The 23,602-nt window shown below is 44.6% G+C and overlaps 1 protein-coding gene across 10 annotated transcripts in view; it reads left to right on the plus strand.

Annotated features, from left to right (window-relative positions):
- Positions 1-23,602, plus strand: part of TRPM3 (transient receptor potential cation channel subfamily M member 3) — an 811,684-nt gene that overhangs the window by 779,457 nt on the left and 8,625 nt on the right. For all 10 annotated transcript variants that reach the window (XM_040449362.1, XM_040449364.1, XM_040449371.1 and 7 more), the window contains 3 exons: positions 12,979-13,129; positions 13,254-13,453; positions 15,340-15,472. In XM_040449362.1, the coding sequence (XP_040305296.1) occupies positions 12,979-13,129; positions 13,254-13,453; positions 15,340-15,472 (484 nt within the window). The remainder of the gene's footprint in view (positions 1-12,978; positions 13,130-13,253; positions 13,454-15,339; positions 15,473-23,602) is intronic.

Consider the following 23,602-nt stretch of genomic DNA (forward strand, 5'->3'; position numbering starts at 1 on the left):
TCTGGACATTCAACTTTAACATAGCTGTCAACTCCCTCATCATGAGAAAGGGGACAATGTGGTAGCTAAGATGATGGAATATCTTGGGTTTGAATTCAGGCTCTGAGGCCTCTTACTAGCCATGTGTCATTGAGACAGTTACTGCCTATTTGCGCCTGAGTTTACTTATCCATAAAGTTGACATAATAGTACCTGTTATGGGCTAAAGTATTTCCCCCAAAATCATGTGTTGAATTCCTAACCCCCACTGTGACTGTGATGAGGGCTTTAGAATGTGATTAGATTTAGAGGAGATGAGAAGGACTCTCAAGATGGGATTAGTGCCCATATAATAAGAGACAGTGGAAGGCTTGCTTCCTCTCTCTCTGCTATAGGAGGACACAGGGAGAAGACAGCCATTTGCAAGCCAGAGAGAGGGCTTTCACTGGGGAACCAATTCCACTGATACCTAGGTCTTAGACTTCCCAGCCTCCAGAATTGGGAGAAATTAATGTCTATTGCTTTTTGTTGGGACACTTTGAGCTCACTAAGACACTACCTCATATTTTTTTTGTCTTATTTTTCATGAGCTGAAATTTATAAAACATGCAGAATAGTCCCTGCAATTTTATTAATTGTCAAATGAAATCTTTTTTTTTTATTTTTAAAAATTTTTAATGTTTACTTACCTTTGAGAGAGAGAGAGAGAGAGCACAAGCAGGGGACGGGGAGACAAAGAGTGAGACACAGAATCCGTAGCAGGCTCCAGGCTCTGAGCTGTCAGCACAGAGCCCGATGCGGGGCTTGAACCCATGAACCATGAGATCATGACTTGAGCCGAAGTCGGACGCTCAACGAACCAAGCCATCCAGGCGCCCCAGTTGTCAAATGAAATCTTAAAAGTAAATGAATAGATAAGAAATCCTCAAGTGTTTCTTGCAGGACTTTGACTATTTTGTCTTAGCCATCAGCCTCTCTATATCCTTACTACCTTTTTAAAAAACACATATTTTTAAACGTACATTTAAAAGAAGTATTAACTCATATATGTGAAATATATGAGCTAATATATGTGAGAGCATCTGGCATAAAATCTGACACACCCGTCTCCAAGAGGGATGTAAGTACAATTTTCTCGCGATATAATTCTAAATCCTTGCCGTACTTGAGTTTCAAACTTGTTTCATCAGACCCATATCAACCCTGTTCTTTGAAAGGTCATAGATAAACAGCCTTATGTATGTCCACGTTGGCGTGTCCTCTCGTGGCCTCAAGGAACAAAGATCACTGTCATCGCTCACCCCACCGGACATTGGTTTTATGTCACCTTAAGTAGAATTGCATCTTACACTGGGATTTGATCACGGTCAGGCCAGACGTTAAATGCACACAGGAGGCTACTCCTCTATATCCATATATAGCTAACTTAGCAATTAAGCAATCCAGTTGACCCCACAACTTTCTTTTAGCTCACCTCTCTCTTCTGTCTTCTCGGGTGTGGCTGTGCTCACACACACATGTAGATGTGTCATCACTGAGCATGCAGCACAGAGCCTGTGTATTAATCATCCTCTTTTGACTAAACGGCTGTACAAGATACAGGGACAGAGAGACAGAACATTCAGTTACAAATTCTCCAAGCTTGTAGCCCACAAGCTGGTCCACCAGAGCCCAGAGAACAGCCTTTGTTTCCCAATCAGGCAAGGGAGAGAGTGGGGAGAGCCCGACGTGTTCCTTTTCTATGTAGGACTCAGAAACTAGCCAGTTTTATACTGTTTGTAGTTTAGTGTTCAGATGTCCCTGAAGGTCTATTCAGACCAGCATGGCCCAAGGAAATGCCACCACACAGCATTACTGAGAGTGGAACTTCATGAAACATAAGCTTCTTAAAAAAAATGATGGCTGTGTGTTTCTAAAATATGTGTGTGTGTGTGTGTGTGTGTGTGTGTGTGTATATATATATGTGTGTGTGTGTATATATGTGTGTGTGTGTGTATGTGTGTATATATATAAAATATGTGTGTGTGTGTGTATATATGTGTGTGTGTGTATATATAAAATATGTGTGTGTGTGTGTGTATATATGTGTGTGTGTGTATGTGTGTATATATATAAAATGTGTGTGTGTGTGTGTGTGTGTATATATATATGTGTGTGTGTGTATGTGTGTATATATATAAAATGTGTGTGTGTGTGTGTATATATATATATACATACATATATATATATATAAGCTGTCTCATCACTAGTTTGCATTTTGGGCAATGACCAAGTGAAGTCATCTTATTTTCCAGCACTCTGACCAACATAGTCAACTCAGTTGTTTGGGAAAACAGCAGCATCTTGGTTGAGGGGTGGGTAGGGGGAAGGGAGCATCCAAGTCTAAGAGGAAAATGCGGATGTGATATAAACCATCTATTTTGGGGCACCTGGGTGGCTCAGTCATTTAATCGTCCAACTCTTGGTTTTGGCTCAGGTTATGATCTCACAGTTCGTGAGTTCACGAACTCTGCCCTGATGTGCGGAGCCTGCTTGGGATTCCCCCCACATCTCTCAAAATAAAAAAAAATAAATAAACCATCTATTTCACCTAAGGGAAAAAAAAGAAAAAAAAGAAAGAACCTTCCTATCTTCACAAAGAAAGGAAATGTGAATTTAAATCTACCACTGCTCAGTAAAACTGTCTACACATCTTTCAGACTGCCAGCTACAGCTTTTGGTTGGGTGTCCTGAGCCAGGAAAGGTTAAGATACTTAAGGAACAGAGGTGATTTTCCCATATCTGAGCTTCCTGTCCTTTGGCACAGTGGGTCCAGCAGTTTGCACGAGGAAGCAGCCATGGAACAGTGTAGTGGTAATGGGAAAACGTAGGATTGTGTTTTGAAGCCATCAGTGAGAACCCTGTTCCCTCCCCCCCAGCCTCACACTGTGAGCATTGCTTCTGTCTAAAAAAGGTGGTTTTGCTCAAATCAGATTAGAATCAGCTTTCCCTAAGCAGACTGCTGTTTGGCCCATAAAGGCAGGACAACTCTTCACGTGGGTGGGATTGAGAGAAAACTTGTGAGCCCAGGCACCCGCTTTCATGATCACCCATTTCTTTCAGACGGGTGGGTGCAAAGGGGAGTCTGAGAGTCTCTGCTGCAGAATGTGGGGGACCAAAATTCAGCTGGCTTCAGTCCTCCCACCTGGGGACAGGGGTTTGGTCCCTATTTCATTTCAGGACATTGGGGATCAATTAAGAAAAAAAAAAAACAAATCACGAAGAGAGGCGTTACTTAGTAGAACAAGAAACTGTCAAGCAGGAGCTAAAAATGGGTGAAGAGGAATTACTGTTTCTTTAGTAGAGCCAGTAAGGATTACGGTAAATAGTTGCACTCATCATTATCTGATTAGATCCTTGGAAGTCCTGACCAAGGCCATGTGTTGCGCCCCGCCCCCCCTTAATGTTCTTTCCTCTTCTCCAGATACTGTGCCCTGCACTGCTTCACATAAGAATTTGCCTGTGGCTCACAGAATGCAGCAGCACGCGTCTACCCCAGGGCCTTTGCCCTGGCAGTGCCTGCTGTCTGGAGCACCCTGTCCTCAGAGAGCCTCCTGACCCACACCCTCACCTGCTCCCCCCTACCTTCTCAGTGTGGCTCCCAGCCACCCACATGCCCCCCTGATCCTTCTTGCCCTGCCTTACTTTCTCTTTTCCTCCATACCACTTATCACCTACTAGCATAGCACCTGTTTTACTCATTTATTATGCCATGGTTTATTTTCTGCCCGCCCACCACCACCACTGCTCTCCCAGCACAGTCTGCGGGAGGGCAGGGATCTCTGGTGAGTCGTCACTGGTGTATCCCAAGCACTTAGAACACTGCCTGGCACATAGTAGGGGCTCTATAAATGCTTGAATGATGGGAGAAGCTGGACATGTATCTTCATCATCATCATTAATATTATTTCTGTTATTCTGATGTCAGGCTTAGACACGAGGAAACTGAGGCTCAGATACGTTAATTGGCCTAGTCAGTAGTACCCAGATGGCAAAATATCAGATCTAGGACTCACACTGCACCCACCCTTGGTTAGTGCCTTGTGTTCGGTGACTTCAAAGAACGAGTCAATAAGGTGGATCCGTCATGGGTAGATCCCCTAGCGGGAAATGTACGGTAATGTGATTATTTAAAATATGGAAACCATGATCAAGAGCAAACTGGTTTTGCCATCCTGCCCTGTTCTGTGCCCCCCACCTTGCCTCTCCATTTGATCCACTTCTGAGTGTCTTATTTTTAACACGCCTATGAGGCGTGTGTCAGCGTCGGCCTGGGAGAGAAAAAAGTTGTTAATCCACTCCATGGAGATGTGCTCCCACCCCACCACATATTAGAATCATAGTGATGCTTACATTCAGCCTACAGTTGGACTCACTAAGTGATGGGAACCAGTGAGCTCGCCCACAGGAGTTTAGGTTTGAGCGGAAGGTGGACGGACTACGATCCAGATTCTTTGCTGTTTGAGGAGCATCCGTTGAAGTGTGAAAAGCTCAGGTTTTAACAGTAAACAGAGACAAGTGGGAAGCCTGGCCCTAAAGTGATAGGAGAGGGGGCAGGGAGATCAGAGCCTGGGCACTAAGCATCTGGGGGCCCTGAGAGGGAAGCGTGCCAGCAGGCAGGGCCAGCAGGAGCTGTGAGTATAAATGGATTTCTTACATTGTTGCTTACCGGAGAATTCATAAATAATGTCAGCAGGAACTTGTGTTTGCTTAGAAATGCATTACTAAATATTAGGGGCCACATTGATTGTTTGGCTTGATGTCCTATAACTCTGGGGGCACAATCCAATGGGAATCGGCAGGAACCATGGATCATTTTTGTGGAGCTGGTAGCACTTAGTGTCCATGATGTATGTCCACACAGAGATAGGCACAGTCCAGCTCACTGGACTAATCCTTCTCAGCACAGAAATCCCTGATGTGAGGCTGCTGGTTCTTCTTATAAAACACTCCCTCTTGAAGAAGTCCCTGGATTTTCCCCCTTCAGATACCATACAGAACAGATGTGTGGGTTTCTGAAAAATCACACAATCTGTTTTTAAACAAAAACAAGAAGCATATTCTTTAACATGTGGCATGATAGCTAAGGTGGTGTGGACCCAATGGGGAGACCTTGCACTGTTAAGGCAGTGAGAATGGAGTCAAGCTCCCTGCACCTGTAATGGAAGGAACACCTGTTCCGGCCTGTGTACTCCTGGAGGGAGTATTGTTGCAACATGAGAAGCTGTGACAAGAACCTCACAGCCAAGGGGCATGTGGGTGGCTCAGTTAGGCATCCAACTCTTGATTTCGGCTCCGGTCTTGATCTCACAGTTAGTGAGATCGAGCCCCGCGTTGGGCTCCACGTTGTCAACATGGAGCCTGCTTGCAATTCTCTCTCTCCCTGTCTCTCTGCCCCTCCCCCACTCACAGGCGCTCTCTCTCTCCTCTCTCTCCCTCTCTAAAAGTAAATAAATAAACATTTTTTTTATTTTTTTTATTTTTTTTTATTTTTTTTTTCAACGTTTATTTATTTTTGGGACAGAGAGAGACAGAGCATGAACGGGGGAGGGGCAGAGAGAGAGGGAGACACAGAATCGGAAACAGGCTCCAGGCTCCGAGCCATCAGCCCAGAGCCTGACGCGGGGCTCGAACTCACAGACCGCGAGATCGTGACCTGGCTGAAGTCGGACGCCCAACCGACTGCGCCACCCAGGCGCCCCAATAAACATTTTTTTAAAAGCCTCAGTCAAGCATTACAGTGGAGGTGGACAGTGGCACAAAGATTTGGGCGAATAAATCATTTATTTGATTTTTTTTCTGGAATTTTTTTACTATTGTTGGTTTGAAGAGGAAAAAAGCTCCTCTAATCGTAGTTTGTGTAGGCAAATATCAAAAGGAATGAGGTGATCCCTCAGTAAAATTTTAAGTTAAATTCTTTTTATTTCTGTCCTTCCAACCTTTCCCTGAACTCCCTCCCCAACTGCCATGAATTCCCGGCACTCTGGATCATGGCCTCCCCTGGTGAAACAACTAGCCTGAGATGCTGATTCTCTCTAAGGTGCTAACGACTATCCTCAACTAGAGAAAAATGTTTAACTTCGAGAAAACAAAACCCACTCAAGCCAGATTAAATCAAGAAAGACTGGCTGTAAGTGTTTAAGAGGAAACCTCAGAGACATTCAAAGACAGGAAAAAAGCATGACGTGAGCTGACTGAAAATAAAACTGGAAGTGGTTGGGGAAGCCAGAGTCTAAAGACACGGCCACTCTCGTCTGCTTTTCTCACCACGTCCCTCCAGTCTCAATCCATTTATCTCCGTTTCTCCCCTTTCCTTCCTCCCCTCATTCTCTGCTCCCTCTCTCAGATGGCCTGCTTCACATACCTAACATGGTCTGACTCCATGTGACAGTTGAGTTAAGTTCCTGGCATCATCTCCCTAAAGTTGCTGTCCCTCAGTGTAAGTTCTAAAGACAGAGTCTGATTAGTCATTGTCCATTCAATGAATTTGCTCCTCCTTGGGTAATGATGGGAATGGCCCTGAACTGGGGATTGGGAGGGGGAGGGAGAAGAACCTGGGGCTTTGTCCACCTGAATGAAAGACTTAGTCTGCCTCTCCTAGCTGTGAGCAGCACAGAGGAAGCTGAGCATGTATGTATGTACTGACATTATCTATTGGCCATCGATATGGACATTACCTATTGATAATGCTGTAGGACCAGCCACCCCAAAAGGCAGTGGCTTGAAGCTATAAGCATGTACTGAGCTCAGGTGGATGTGGGTTGGCTGGAAGGTTCTTCTGGTCTTAGCTGGGCTCGGTCACATGCCAGGGAATCAGCTGGCTTTCAGCTGATCCAGAAGAGCCTGAGCTCCAACAACAGAAGTGACTGGAATCAGGGGCCCGTGTGTTTCCTCCTCCAGCAGGCTAGCTCAGGCATGTTCCTCATGGTTCTGACTGGGGCAGAAGAGCAGAAACAGAAACACTCGAGGTTCTGTTTTTCTTTTTTCTAGGTTCTGTATGGAACACATTTGCTGACATCCCATTGGCCAGAGAAACTCACATGGCCAAACTCAGAATCAAGGAGCAAAGACTTAGTTTAGTAAGAGAAACTGTCACATCATAAGGAGCTTGGATATGGGGGGAGGAGAGAAATTGGAGCTAAACTGGAGTCAATCCAGTGTATCACGGCAACAAACTCAGTGACATGTGCAACAGGCTGTGCCCTTCCCCAGCAAGAGGTGCGCAGAATTTTTCTGATATTAGTTCCTGATTCCAAATAATGAACCACCAAGGTTGGAGTTTTGAAGCCTCTCAAATATTAGCAGCAAAATGACAATTTTGTCTCCAGATAAAGCTACATGTATAGAATTACAAAGCCACAGAACCAAGATAACAGAGGGAATTGAATTTTTCTCCCTTTTCCCCCATAATTCCTGCCCCTCCCCCACCCACATCTCACACACAACATGCCTAGGCTTGTAACATCCTGCTTTCTAGTTCCCTGGATTAAAAACTGAGGCATATTCAGTTTAATAGTGCTTTTTAGGTAGCTCAAGGTTGAACTTGTGTGCAAATAGCAAGTAGACCAGAAGCCCTAAGGAGTTGAAGGCTTTGTCATCTGTATCCCTCCTCCCCCATGGTGACTGGTTTCCATGTATGGCAGTGGGGGCTAATTATTTGATTGCTTGTGTGCCAGGAGTGAAAAGAATAAGGTTTCTACAAGTGACCTCCAGGGTCACTATCCAGGGATAGATGATCTGGTCTAGAAGTTATTCTGGTCTTTTCTTCCCTGTCACAGAACCATAACGTAGTAGAAGATCAGGACTAGACGGGCTTGGAGATCATCTAGCCCAGCATTTTCCAACTGTTAGTCACATAAACCACTCATTGTTTTGTAAAAATGTGCTCTACTCTTTAATGGTTTTAGTGAAATTGGCTTATTTTTAAAACCTAAATTATTTTTAAAAATTTATCACAGCCATAAATTGAAAAATCAGTAGGATTTGACATAAATAAAAGATAACCATAAAATAAACACAATGACAACCACATTGTTAGGAAATTCTCTCCAGATGTTTGAGCCTCAGGCCTGCCCAGTTTTCACTAATAAGGGAGTTCAGCAAACGTGAAGGAAGTGTTAAAGAAATATGATCCTCAAAGTGACGTATTCTCCCTGATGGAGTCAGGAAGATCGGAAGGGATTTGAAAAGGTCACCAGTTTCTCACTGTCCAGTGTTATTTAGTGCCCAGTTCCTGTATTCTAAAATCATCTCGGACTTCCTGCTTTGGGGTGTGGGCACCACGCTGTAGGGAATATCAGTGGTCCTGGTCCCTCCTTTCACAGATGGAGGAGCTGAGATCTCTCCCTTCTCCCCGGTGGGGGCCTCGGTGCCTGGTCACTACTGCTTTGCCTCTTACCTACCAGCTGGGTTAGGGGGAAGGAAAAGAAATGAACCACAAAAGAAGTAAAGGGCAGAGCTGGAGGATGGTATTTGGATGCCACAATGCTGGAGCTTCCCTGGTTTTCAATGACCTCTGCTCTTGCGGTCCTCCGCTTCTAGAAGACATAGATGGTAGCCTACTGGAAGGCATGGAAAGTGCCTCACACTTCCATGAAGAAAACCTCTGCCTGCCTCCACCACCATCAAAGACTTTTAGATCAGGAACCTTCTAGAAAGATGTAGCCATATGAAGGGAAGGGAGGCATCTCCAGTTGTCCTTCTGAAACAAAACAAAACAAAACAAAACAAAAAAAACCCATTGTGTCAGAAAAGGCCAAGAGCACAGCCATCTAAACCTAGTTCATTCTTGGAGTAAGCCACAGGGGCTGTGCTAATGGAATTCTAAATCCTCCAGCAAACTATATGGATTTTCAAAAGAAGGTGGAGAAATCCTCTTTGTCCTGTTATCTTTTCAAAATGGATTTTTAGTTGAAAATCCTTGCTTTAAAAAAAATAGGATAAATGTAGTCATATACTCAGCTAAGCTCTTTATTCCATTGCCTATGATCTGGAATAAGCTTTTGAGACGCTTCTTCAGACAGGAGGGGAAGGGACAATCTTCAAGAAATATTCTTCTTCAACATATTTTTAAGGAAGATGTTGATTATATCAAACACTGCCTAGTGTTTCATTTTAAATTTCTCTTACTCTTTGGGGAAAAGGTGTTATGCGCCTTTAAAAAGATGTTTCTCTTCCCCATATATTATAGGAGGAAATCAAAAGGGCATGCATCTTACTCTCTGTGACATGGGTGCCTACACCTGATACCCATAGTATGGATCAAATCTCTTTCTCCACATTCTGAATTTTAGTGTTCTGTACATTTGTTACCTCATCTGAACAGCTCAAGCCATTATTCATGTTGATGGAAACAAGAAAAATTCAGATGCCTATCAGCTTGCCCCTGCATTTGCTCATAAATGAAAGATTCCCCTCAACCTTGTGTTGGCTCTTTCTTCAGAGGCACAGAGGAAACTTTGTAGTAAGAAGGCTTTCATGGACCTCCTGACTGTTCTGTCTTTGAGATCCTGATGGAGGTACTAAAGCTTTCTGAACCTCAGTTCTGTAAAATGGGGATAAGAATATCTATTGTGTCAAGATATTGTCAATATTAAAATAAGGCAATATAAGTAAAGCTCATAGCACAGGGCCTTTTTATTTTTTTTTAATTTTGAGAGAGAAAGAGAGAGAGCCAGTAAGCAGGGGAGGAACAGAGAGAGAATCCCAAGCAGGCACTGAGCACCAGCAAAGAGCCCTATGCAGGACTCGATCTCACAAACCGTGAGATCGTGACCTGAGCTCATATCAAGAGTCGGACGCTTAACCAACTGAGCCACCCAGGTGCCCCAGGGCCTTATATTTAAGCATGTAATAGGTGGTCACTCTTATCATTATGCATTACTACATTGGAAAGGCCACATGAGATCCATCAGAGTACATACAGGCTCTGGGGTCGAAGAGAAGACAGGACTCACTTCTGCTTCATCTGCAACTGCGTCTCCTGTAGCAGGTCCACTGGCACGTAACAAGAAGTCACTATTTTTTGGATGAATGTTTGAAGGGTTCTGGTATTACGGCTTGTTAGCTATTTGATCTTGGGTAAGGTATGTCACCCCTTGGCACATGTTTTCCCAACCATGAAGGCAAGAGAATACATTTCTTACGGAGCTGCGGGGAAGCTTAAATGCAGTGGCCCATGTGAAGCGCCCAGCACCGAGGCTGACACACGCTGTGCTCTTTCCCACGCGTATATCCCCAGTCTCTACCGCCCTTCACTTTGGAGGATCCCGGATGAAGAACTAGGGTCAGCGTTTCCTGAGGAAGATGGCAAGAAAGACTTTATTCGAGGGAGTGGAGGGCTGCTACGATGCAGTTTTGTGATAGGAAAGAGATCGTGTCCAACTGTGAATGCAGCAAGGGAGACTAGAAATCTATAGCTGGGAGCAGGGTGTGGGTCAGAAGATGGAAAATCACGAACAGGAAATACCAGGCTAAGGGGGTTCTGGCCATACCAGGCTGCTAGGTGGTCAAGACATCAGCTGGGGGATGGTGGAGGATGAGAAAACTCATCAGAGAGTGATGGTTACGAGACGTAGAGGGGTGGGAATTCTGGCTGAAACTGACTCAACGGGATTCTTGCTGAAAGTGGCAATGAAGAGACAATCCTGGAAGGTACAGAGGCCGGGGGCTAGCTGACGAAGAGCCCAGACCAGCCTGAGTGGAGTTTGGCCAGGCAGAGTCCCTGTCAATACCTACCCCAGTCCTCGCTGGAAAGGGGGCAGAAAGTGAGCTGGGGTGGGCTCCAGAAGGCCAAGTGAACATTGAAAACCAAACAGGATTCACCCAGGTGGAGCTTGGGACAGAGAGGGAGGTTTCAGAGGGGCCTTCTGAAAGCAAAAGAAGCATGGCTGACAGGAAGGGAGAGCATGACGTTTCTAGGAACTGCAAGAGACTCATGCCAGTTTGTGCTGTGAGGGAAGGGCGGGAAGTGGCAAGAGATGACCCTGGGCCAGCCACTCTCAGAATTTGGACTTCATCGTGGAGCCAGTGGGCGCCTCCATCACTGGGTTCTCCTCCCAAGGGAGTAAATGAACAGGACCTTCTGCGGGGCTCTCTTGGGTGGTTAGTGCCACAACTACCAATAATAATAACGATGCCAGCTGTTTGAACACACCTGACTCCCACACACGATCACCTTGCAGGCAGATCTGAATGAAGCACTTTGGCCATCTTTTCCAGCCCTAAAAACAGGGTCTTGGTGTCTCGACACTATTAAAACCCTCTTAGGCTAAGAGCATGCATTTTGGACTTGATGGCATGTCAAAAATCATATAATCTTTCCAGCCTAATTCTAGCTCATTGGACTCACTTTAGGGGCACTGGAGAATTTCCTGGGAAACTTTATAAGAAATATCAATACATGGACCCCCCCCCCCCCTCGGAGATTCAGATTCAAGTGTCTGGGGTGGAGCAGGGCACTGGCGTATTTTAAAGCTCCTCTGTGCAGCCAGGGTTGAGAACCACTATGGAGCACACAGTGTAGCAACGGTAGCTCTTGAGAAGGGAAAGGACTCCCCTTGCCAGATACTCCTGCTGAGATTCTGGGTCAACTTTGCAAACCTTCCTGGCAGATCTTCAGAAGCTGCCTGTGGCAACGGAGACTACTGCACGCACTGCCCCTCTTTACAAATAGACTGTGTTCTTTTTTTTTTTTAATGTTTATTTATTTATTTCAAGACAGAGAAAGAGTGCATGTGCACAGGAGGGACGGAGAAGAGAGAGAGAGAGAGAGAGAGAGAGAATCCCAAGCAGTCTTCCTGCTGTCAGCTCAGAGCCCGAATCAGGGCTTGATCTCATGAACCGTGAGATCATGACCTGAGTTGAAATCAACAGTCTGATGCTTAACTGACTAAGCCACCCAGGCGCCCCCAGATAGACCCTGTTCTAAAGCCAACATATGGCAGCTAAAGAGGGAGGGGGACCTCCCCTACCCCTTGGCACCTAAGGGCATGGTCTCACTCCCAGGCCATGTCTGTGCAGCACCAAGGAGCTGTGTCAGGGATTTGCTTATTCCCTGAATTTACCTGGAAACCCCAAGCAGGCTTCATTAGCACGTTACTCACACTCATCCAATCCCACACGTCACCTTCCCCATCACCCTCAACTCCAGAACTTTTTTTTCCATTTGCCCATTTATTCAGTGCAGTTGGGTTCTGTGCCCTGGTCCCTGAAAAGCACATTTTTGGAAAGGAAATGCTCCTGGAAGAAAGCAGGGAGCTAAGAGCTCCAGAGTCCCAGCCCATCACCTGTCGTCAGCGCCCCCACCCCCACCCTGGGTGAAATACCATCCATCAGGAGCACTGAGCGACCAGCCCAGGAAATACTTCCCACGTCTCTGCCCTGTTTTATTCCTACCACACTGAGACTGCAGATCCTTAGCTCAGAGCCCCAGAGTTATTGCCTGCAGCGATTAACTGCCACCCGTGTGTTAATTCCCAATCAATAACCCCTCTGCTGCTGCTGTTACAGCTGTAGGCGGCAGCCTGCACAGCACATTTTGGAAGTAACTTGATGGGGCAGTGAGACTCTGCACCCCCCGGCCATTCCCCAGAAAAGCCCTCCCCAGGCTTCCTCACGACAGCAAGTGCCCTTTACTAAGTGTCCGTCGGGGGCAAGGGCCAGAGTGGGCGAGCAGGGGTGCGTCACCTCTTTCAGGTCCCGTGACAACTTGAGAGATGGCAGAAGCAGCTCCCGTCTGGTATCCCTTGAGATATTCACCACGCTTTCATTTCTCTCTTTTGGCTTTTTTAGAGTTCTTTTTTTTTTTTTTCTGTTTGTTTTGAGATGGCTGTATTTTTCCTCCATCTAAAAAAAAAAACAAAAACAAAAAAACTTCTCTCATTCAAATCAGTCTTTTTTTTTTTTTTTTAAATCACATAGCCACGGCTTCTCATTTCTTGCCTGTGCTGCTTTCTTTAGCTCCCTGTGGACAGAATGAGACACGGGAGGATGGCAAAATAATCCAGCTGCCTCCCTGCAAGACAGGAGCCTGGATTGTACCGGCCATCATGGCCTGCTACCTGTTAGTGGCGAACATCCTGCTGGTCAACCTGCTCATCGCCGTCTTTAAGTAAGTGGGTCCCTCCCTAGAGGACGTGGGGTGGAGGGAGAAGCAGGGGGGTGGGGGGGGCAGGTGCTGGGGCTTCAGAAAGGAGTGGGGTTTCTCTTTTGATTCTCTCCCATCTCTATTTCAGCAATACATTTTTTGAGGTGAAGTCAATATCCAACCAAGTGTGGAAGTTTCAGAGATATCAGCTCATCATGACCTTCCATGAGAGGCCAGTTCTGCCCCCACCTCTGATCATCTTTAGCCACATGACCATGATATTCCAGCATCTGTGTTGCCGATGGAGAAAACACGAGAGCGACCCAGATGAGAGGGACTATGGCTTGAGTAAGCTTCGGGGGACAGCCCTGGGCAGCCTCAAAGCAGGAACTCCTACTATATCCTGCAGACGGTCATGTCGGACCATGTGCCCACCTGGTTCCTTCTGCGTCCAGCAGACTGTGGGCAGCTCTGAACACTTGGGAAGGCGTGGGAGGGTCTGTTTCTATGGGAAACAGTGCTGTGTGAGGACACTAGAGGCTGAAATGGAGCAATCTTAGCCTCCCATCTTTCTTAGTGAACAAAACCAGTCTCTGGCAGGGCTGTTCTAGCACCTCCATAGATTCTAAGCTTCTTACTGGCCAGAGGTCCCACCACAAAATATATGCACCATAGTGATATGCTCCCAATGCTACATTATGTATAATGTAAGAATCATTACATGGGTTCAGTTGGGTTGTAGTTGACTAAATCTGATTTTTTTCATTATCATTTCTGGACCTATCTTTTTTTTTTTTTTTTCAGGGCTTAAACATTCCCCAGGCCTTAGAGGTTATGGCCGTTGGCTCTGCTTTCTATTAGTCAAAGGAATAACAGAAAACCCCTCACCATCCACCTACTACCCAGTGTTTCTAGAAGGAGGTTCTGTTGGCTTTGGGGCAGAATAATTCTTCAGTGTATGGGATTGTCCCACACATGGCAGAAAATTTAGCACTTCTGGCCTCCATACATTGAATATAATAGCTCCTGCAGATTTCCTAAATGCCCCCTTAGTACGACCCAGAGTTAATTACTTTTGGGAATCCAGCCCCATTCAAGCAAGTTTCTGTGGTTTCTCAAAGTGTGTCAATTAGACTACCTATACTAAATCTACTGAGCCAGAGCCTCTAGGATTGTGACCCAGGAATTACCTCTCAGTGACACTAGTTAGTGCTCTAAAGTTTAAACCAAAGCCACCTCATCAACTGACTCTAAGTCTGGAGCTTTTAACAACTTCTCTGACAAAACAATGCCCAACTCCTTTCTAGACATTAAAATTAGAGTTGAAGGGAAGTGAAAATTCCAGAATTCACTATTTCCACCAGAAACACAAATTTAGGCACATAGAAAGCTTAGAGGGAAAAAGTTCAAATTTCCACTGGGCTCTTTCTACAGTTGTATCAGTTATGAATCAGCCTACCTGATATTAACAGAGAACCAGGCTAACAACACAAATCAATAAAGCTTTATTTATCTGACATAACTCAAAGTGAAGAGGTAATAGCCCATCACTCAGCAATAGCTCCCTGAAGTCAAAGACCCCAAGTCTTGTTTTTTAAGTTCAGCAACTCCTTCTTGCCCTGTCTTATCTCATGGTTGCAGAATAGCTGCTGTACTTCCAGGCATTACATTCATGTTCAAGGCAGGAAGAGGAGGGAAGGTGAGAAAATGTAGAAAGAAGGAGCTACACCTGAAAAGTTTCTCAGGAAAGCGGAACCTCTTCCCAATCCACCACCCCTCCCTGCAGCAGAGAAATGTATGGGTTTGGCTTTCCAGCCTTGGTTGTGGGCAGATGGAAAGAGGGAATGGGGTTGCCATGGGCTTGTAGTAAGACCAGTGAACGTTCGTTGTCTGCCACACTCCTCAGACCGGTAACTGAACTTGTAAGTAACCTCCATTCCCTGCATAGCTCCATTTTCTTTGATTTAGCTACTTTCTGAACCTCACAATGGGTATAATTCTAACCAGCTACTGCAGTAAACCAGATATACTCAGGTGAACTTTAGGGCTCCATCGTGACTCTAACGCACAGAAACAGGACAATGATACGAGTTGCCCGATTGGATTTGGCTTTAGCCTGAGACTTAGTGAAGAATCTAGGCTCCTTTTCTTAACCTTGATGAAACGAAGGTAGTCATTAGGTCCGCAGATTAGATGTCATTGCTGATCCTTCCTGTTGTCACTTTTTTCCACAGAACTGTTCATAACTGATGATGAGCTCAAGAAAGTACATGATTTCGAAGAGCAGTGCATAGAGGAGTATTTCAGAGAAAAGGATGATCGATTCAACTCATCCAACGATGAGAGGATACGCGTGACTTCAGAAAGGTCTGTTCCATGGGCACATGCCTCTTGGGGATGCTTTGTGTCATGCTGTGACTTATCCACTGTGTTTGCTTGCCCAGCCCCCAAAACAGACCCCTTTGTGTTTATTTGTATTGTCCAAGAAATCATCAAGCTTATGAGAGGGTGGGACATTGTCGGAAGCAACTACAGAGCAAACTTCCAGATGTCCAGACCCTTCCTGGACTTCCTCAGGAGGCAGTAGCACCCGCCCTCCTGAAGATGAGATTGTTGAGGCTAGGACAGGGCAGGGCTTGTTGGCCCAGACCAGGAATTGGAACGTTCCAGCCCAGATGCAAACCAAGTGAGACCCAGCCCAACTCGAGGGCTTCCAGCAGGTTGATGTTTCATGTAGATCAGTGGGCATCTTTGGGGGAGAAGGAGAACAGTCCTGGCATCTGGCACATATGGGTATTCGGCACCTTCCAAATCAATGGCAATGAGAGATCTGCCAATTAGTTACAATAATGGATGAGGGTTTCTTTTTTTTTTTTCAGAATTATTTTTGTTTTATTCTTTTTATAGAACAAGATAAAAGCAAAGGAGTGAAAGCAGATTCTTCTACCCAGGGGTGATATACTTTTAGATCTCATTGGCCAGTTTTGTGGACCAGTAAGACTATAAAGAAAAAAAAATCCCCAAATAACAAGAGGAGAGTCCGTGAAGTTTAATAAACCTAGCTTCATGCAAATGAATTTATAGTTCCTTCTTTTTCTCATTTTGCTGTGGACTAATAAAAACTTCATTCTGGGCTAGCACGTTCAAAACCCAGAATTTGGGGTGGCACCTGGGTGACTCAGTCGGTGAAGCATCTGACTCTTGATTTTCAGCTCAGGTCATGATCTCATGGTTTGTGAGATCAAGCCCCACATCGAGCTCCACACTGACAGCATGGAGCCTGCTTGGGATTCTCTCTCTCCTCTCTCTCCCCCTCCCCTGCTCATTCTCTCTCTCTCACTCTCTCTCTCTCAGTAAATAAATAAACTTAAAAACACAGCATTTGGGAGTCACTGTTATAAAGAACGTGCAGACTGTTACGAAGTATGGTGTAACTTTAGATTGTAAGCATTGAAATATGAAGATGCAACTATTATAAATAGTGGAAAAGGGCATAATATATTTATGATTTTAGTTGATATGATTCAAACTTCTAAGATATGAGTCAGTGACCTCAAGTTTTCGAGAAATGACATTCTGTCTGCTTACCCACTTCATACACTCTCTAGTGGCTCTGTGGAAATTACATAAGTGGCATTTTTCTGTTTCTGGCTCTTCATGTCTTTAAAGAATGCAGTCTACCTAAGTAGGTATATATACACATGCCACTGAGTGATTGTATCCATTGGTACTCAGCCAATATTAGTAAAGCTTAAAGCTGTGCGCATATTTTATGCTCATCTGTCATTGCAAAATAGAGCATTTTGTGATGATATGATGTGAAGTGATATGCTGGCAAACAGAGGAAGGACCTGCAAATCTAGAAATCTCTGTCATTCAAAGGCCTTGAAAACACTTTATTGATGGACATATAGCCATGTGGTTTCCAGAAAATTGTGCCGTGGGGACACGCTCCCCATTACTCAAACATATTTCCAAAGTGTATGTAGAGGAGATTTTGAAATGCTTTTTGAACTCAAAAAGCCACAGACCTGGGGGCACAGAAAGGTAGGAGGAAGGAGGGTTAAGATGCAAGGAAGCTTTTGCCTCTCTGGGGAACTAGAATGAGGGGTACAGACGCCAGCACATGTGAACATGTTGGGAACCATGTCACCAGTTCCTTTCAATGAAAACAGGAAGGAACTATACAGCACCTTCACCTGAGCCCCTCACCCCACAGCTATAAGCATTTCCAGGAGGCTCCTTCCCGAAGACCCTGTTCCTCTCTGAGTGGCTTCAAAGCCCAGCCCTCAAGGACGATGACCGAGGTGAGCAATCCCCAGAAATCCAGGACAGATCATAGGCACCCCCTCCCTGTGTCTTAGGCATTAGCTGGCCTTCTGCAATAAGGGGGGCCTGGAGGACCAGGACAACCTCATGACCAAGCCCAGGTGCCAGAGAAGTGAATCTAAGCCCAGGCCTCATTCTCCTTCTGTTGCTTCTGTCTGTGTTTGTTTGGGGTTTGGTTTTTGGTGGTGGTGGTGGTGGTGGCAGTGGCTGTTTTGCATTTGTAAGTGTACCGGAGAATAAATCTTTAACACTAGAATTGTGCTCAGCACAACAGAAACACTACAAACATGAGAGAACAGATATCAACCAAGGAAATAGAGGATCCGTATTACCCGTCTCACAAATTCCCTGGGACGTATCCTTTCTGAGTGGAGTGACAGGTGAAATCTCCTGTCCTATTTACATTCAATAGATAGATGGATAATAGATAATAAATAATCTATTATCTATAGATAATAGATAAAAATAAAAAGATAATATACACACATTCAGATAGGTACATATGTTTAATTTATATAAATTAACTACATACATTCTGTTAACTATATAGGATATTATATAATTCTCCTGTTATGTTCGACATCCCCAATACAGAGATTTGAAATCAGAAAAACTCAGAGCTGGTTCTGCTGGGATCAAAGACTTGGGGAAAGGGTTTCTTCATGTTCTGAGCCCCATACCACTCACCCTGCCACTGCCTGTAAACTATAACTTACTTATATAAGTTTTACTTGCATGAATTTTTTTAGAAATACAGAGATCCTTCCACAATTGTCAATTTAAATGCATCATTCTGAAGTCATATTTTCGTACCCAAATGGTATCTAAAGAGAGCAATACAATATTCAGGAGATCATTAACACCTTTACGGGAACTGATTCTGAAAATTAACACCTCATAGGAAATGATTCCTGAAAAAAAAAACCTTATTTTTCCATATATATTATGTATATATAATATATACACATGTATATACATGTATATACACATAATATATATATAATTCTATTCATTTTATCTCATTGTTGGCTTGATAAATGTACTTGCTATGCCTTCAGTATAGCTCGTCAGATGCCAGCCAGCACACATCAGGTAAACCAAGACAGAAAGAACCAAGACTCCAAAAATACCATGTTTCACAATATTGACCCATCTTTCATTTGGTTAAAAACCAGCCAGGTACCCACATTTCTCCAGTCAGCCCAGCATGTCAACCTCCCTGCTAAAGTCACAACATACCCCATCACTAACATTATGCATCTGTGTTACTGTATTGGTCTAGATTATCAAGACAAGATTAATACTGAGCCCATAAAGTCTCCTGTAAATGAGCCCTATCTTTTCAAAGTACTCAAAACATCTGCTTAATTACATACTCCTGAGCTATTCCATAAGTACTGCCTAGAATTTATGTCAAGCTTTCATAATTCCTAGAATTTGGGAATTTTTAATATCAGAAAAACATTTTGCTATCTCCAGTCTCCTGGCTTTTCTTGTTAATTTCCCCTTGGTTCTTAAGAGTTACCTACGTTTTCTGGTGATCACAGCTGGAACTTTTTTTTTTCTGGTTCCTTTCACTCATTTAAAGCAGGGCTTGCAAACTGGTGACTTGTACACACCTGCACGCAGAGGGTTGTTGGGTAAGGCTTACAGTGATTGTGAAAATCCATGCTGAATGCCCTGGACTGGGCATGCTCTCTGCTGCCACTGAGTCCCAGCTTCTGTCCTCATACAATGCCATAGGCATTGAGTTCTCCGACCCCTGACTTCCAGCTTCCAGATCATCCTCCCCAACGCCTTCCTCCCCTCCCTCAAGTTCCACTTGTCAGAAGAAGTTGCATTTGAATTTCTCTCCAGTAACAGTTGAAGCAAACTAGAATATACATGGTCGCTGGTGTCATTTATCTAACCTTGTCTTTCCCCAACCGAAGGGTTTGTGCCCTTTTGTCACTTCGCCTAGATCCAAAAACAGGAATAGTCATGTGACTATGAATAGTGTATTCCACTTCTGATTTTCATAACAAAGGAAGACAAGAATAACTTAGGATATACGAATAATCAAAAAACAGGGTAAGCCAAAAAAGATGAGCCTCACTCACCTCCAAGCTCTATCTTTTTCCAGTGCTGATCTTTGGTATCTCCATGATTGAGCTGGATTTCAATTTCTCCCCTTTTTTCTTCCCAGGATGATGAGAAGGATAATTGGACCAAAGGGAAGGGGAGGTGACTCTAAAAGACTTAAATAAATCACAAATTAGATGTCAGTCTGTGGATAAGCAAGAGTTCATTTTATCTGTTCTGTGTCATCCCCTTGCATTTGAAACCCTGTACAAGTCTGCCCTTTCCCCGACAAGAGGCCCTCTGATTGGTTCGTGTGATAATGGGATTGCTTTTGCCCTCCATCCTATAGCCATCTTGCTGCTAGCTCTCCAGGGAATATTTGAGATTTAAAACAGGCATGGCCTGCCAAGCCTCTTTTTTCCTTTCACTACTTTTCCTTTAGCCACATTTTAAGGTTATCAGGAAAGAAAATGAATTTGTAGAAAATAACAGTTCTTAAGAAATTGCGTATTGAGGCTGAAATTTTCTGCACCATTAGGATCTTCTTTGGAATGTCCTTTCTTTTCTTCATCATACTGGCCGTTAGAGGCTAGTTGTCCTCTTAGCTGGGATTTCCCCCAACCTATCGAGTTAGGAATTTCCTCTGGTGGGATCCTGGCTGTCACTTTCTTAGGCATCCAGAGGCAGGAGTGACCTCACATCTTTCCAGGACCACATCATGTTGCTAATGTGCTTGCCTCCCAAGTTACTCTGAAGAAGCCATGAGAGGCCCAGCGATGCAAAAGAAGGAAACAAAAATAAAGTGTTCTCCCCACACAGAATCTTCCTTCCCCAACTTTTTTCTCTTGCTTCATCGCTTCCTGTGTCTGTCTTAAGCGTTCCTCTTGATCCATAAATTCTTACCATTGTTACCTCCTTTTTCTCTCCTGAGTGGTTTGACCAGGGTCAGCAACTAGTGACTACAATCATGACCCAAAACTCTTGGCTTGGTCCTCAAACGTATTTATATCTGTGATGCACACCCATTTACAATTGCTTTTCAAAAAAAAAAAAACAAATTTGTTTTTTAAGATTAAGGGAAGCACTCTGTTTATGGAACAAACATATAGGAGTTTAACTCTAAGATTTTTTATTCTTTTATAACTCCTACACTCCACCCCTACAGTTATATTCATGACTTAAATGATCATACAGTTACGTGGTTAAACACATCCAGAAATCTGGAAGAAAATGGATGAAACCGTCCATTCTCCCCACCCCCACCCCACCAAGTACTACATCCCAAAACACCTCAGAGCCCACAGGAGAGCCTACCAAGGAGAACTTTGGTGAAGAATAGCTCCTTGGCCCTGTTCTAGCTGTCTTCCTCACTACCTCCAACTATTCCATTCCTGGGGCCATGCTTCTTTTTCTTGACTCTCGAGGTTCCCCCAGGCACCTCTCTGCTTGCCTTCTTCCCCCTTCCTCCTACCACCTCTCTTCTTCCCATCCCCTTGGGCTCCTTAGTTTCTGTGTCCAGTTTACTGTCCACAGCCAGCTCCTGACTCTTCCATTGCTTCATGGTGCCTTAGCTCTGCCTCTTATCTGATACTTCTCTCTGCAGTGTTGGATCCTCAGGCTGAAGAGGGGTGGGATACAGGGAGGGAGCTCCCCACAGGGCAGGGAGACCCTTCACAGGGCTCAGCCCAGTGATCCCAAGCAGTTAGGCTAAAAGAGCATCTTTATCTCTTTCCATACCCGCCTTGTTGTATACACCAGGCTCCAGGGAAACAAAGAGGAGGAGGGAAACGGTCCTGTCTTTTGTTACTCTGCCAACACTAAAACACTCCAGTACCTAGAGTATCCAAAATGGAAAGTCCCGTTCTACCAAAAAAGTGCATGTCTCCTGCTCCTGACTTTAATGAGGAAGTATTTTATCCACTCGCTCAAAGCTTATTGCATTGCAAAACAGGAAATCGCAGTACTTGCAAAACCAAACTGCATAGGCTAGATGGTGACCAAGTGAATTGGAAGTCTATAAGACACACAAACTTGTTATTGTAAGTAAGTTTGTTTCTCAAGCTGTGTTTATATCACAAAATGAAGTGATACAGGGTAAAGTGGTAGTTTCCTTCTGAATCAGCTGTGTTAACTGAGAGATTAGCATTGAGTTTGCCAGCTTTGCAATCGCTAGATTTTCAAGTCTTTTAAGGCAGACACCTGGGCATGGTGGCAGACTGTTCCTGGGCCCCGGGAAGTGCTGGGTTGGGTATGGAGCGTCAGGAGGATGTCTCTAAAGCAGGGCTCAGGAGGGCAGTCCAGAGCCTTGGGCTGGGTGAAGGCAACCTGAAAGATAAGAGAGCAGAATGGGTGAGGTGAGTTGGAGTGGGGCGAGCTGTTGCTGAAAGAGGCAGAGATGTGACCCAAGGCAGGAGAATCACACACACCCCCACTCTGGCCAGAAGAGGGTTTTTTTGTTTGTTTGTTTGGCTGGTTCGTTGGTTGGTTGGTTTTGCAAGCCTACAGATCCTCAGAAAGGGAAGCCACGTGCCTCTTGTACCTCATGGCACTGAAATGTATTCTTCTCTGATTGAGGTGTCACTACTATTAACATGCCACCCCTGCTACCATCCCCATCCCCCTTCGCCACCATCACAACAGCTGGGGGGACCCAGCTCCAATTGCCACCATTGTCTGTAAAGCACATCTTATACATGCAGACATGTTTCTTTAAGGGTCAGCGGTCGCATGGTTTACTGTGCACATTGGGAGTTTTGGAAAAGTATCTTTATCTTTATCCTCTCCAGAAAAGTTGTGAGTGGATCTCATTTCGAGTCTCCAAAAGTTTTGCCTTTGGGCATTTATAAGTGAAAGTTGGAGTTCAAACCAAAGCTTGGCTCTGGTTTGCCCTTTTCCCGTCAATCCCAGAAAAATGTGGCACAATTTTGATTTTAAATACGTGGCCTCTGTCTTTGTAAAAAAATGTCCAGGGGCGCCTGGGTGGCGCAGTCGGTTAAGCGTCCGACTTCAGCCAGGTCACAATCTCGCGGTCCGTGAGTTCGAGCCCCGCGTCGGGCTCTGGGCTGATGGCTCAGAGCCTGGAGCCTGTTTCCGATTCTGTGTCTCCCTCTCTCTCTGCCCCTCCCCCGTTCATGCTCTGTCTCTCTCTGTCCCAAAAATAAATAAACGTTGAAAAAAAAAATTTTTTTTTAAATTAAAAAAAAAAAAAAAATGTCCAGGCAGCCTATTAAACAAACGAAATCAAGTTCATAACCATGATTGACTCAGTGAACCTTTATTGACACCTGGCAGCCCAGGAATGGAAAAAGGAATATGAGACAGACCATGCCCTTAGGAATTTCCAGTGGGGAAGGTCAAGACATCTAGAAATAACTGTAATATAAGGTATCTATGATCAGCTATCCAGAGAGACACGGAGAGAGAGAGAGAGAGGAGTTGGGTAATTGACTTACGGATAGATGCTCCAGGTTTACTACAAATTACATAATCTTGGTTAAATTTCTTGATGTTTGCTTTCCCTTTATTAAAGAAAGGATTGGGTTAGATCAACGCCAGGTGCCTCAGTGACAGGACCGTATCAATTCCCATGGAGGCCCTAAATTTTGAAAAGATTATTGTGAACAGCAACAACAAGAAAAGATTATCATATAAATGCAAAATAAGGGACGCCTGGGTGGTTCAGTCAGTTAAGCGTCCGACTTTGGCTCAGGTCATGATCTCAGTTTGTGGGTTCGAGCCCCATGTCAGGCTCTGTGCTGACAGCTCAGAGCCTGGAGCCTGCTTCAGATTGGGTCTCCCTCCCTCTCTCTGCCCTTCTCCTGCTCGTGCTCTCTTTCTCTCTCTCTCTCTCTCAAAAATAAATAAATGTTACAAAATCGTTTGTAATGCAAAATAAAAATAATCCCAGTCCATGCTATAAGCCTTAGGCATGCTCTGCAATGAGAAGAGCTGCATTCTCAAACCATATTGCACGGTTCTGAACAAAGTCATCAAGACGCACCATTCTCATTTCGGTGCTGACTAAGCCAACGCCGTAAGCCTTGCTTAGGTTATTAAACCCTGCCCCAAGTCACAACTAAGTCATGAGGTGCTTTGGCCCCATTCCAC

This window comes from Herpailurus yagouaroundi, unplaced genomic scaffold (genome assembly GCF_014898765.1).
Source record: "Herpailurus yagouaroundi ecotype Mexico unplaced genomic scaffold, PumYag 199, whole genome shotgun sequence".
Classification (NCBI taxonomy): domain Eukaryota; kingdom Metazoa; phylum Chordata; class Mammalia; order Carnivora; family Felidae; genus Herpailurus; species Herpailurus yagouaroundi.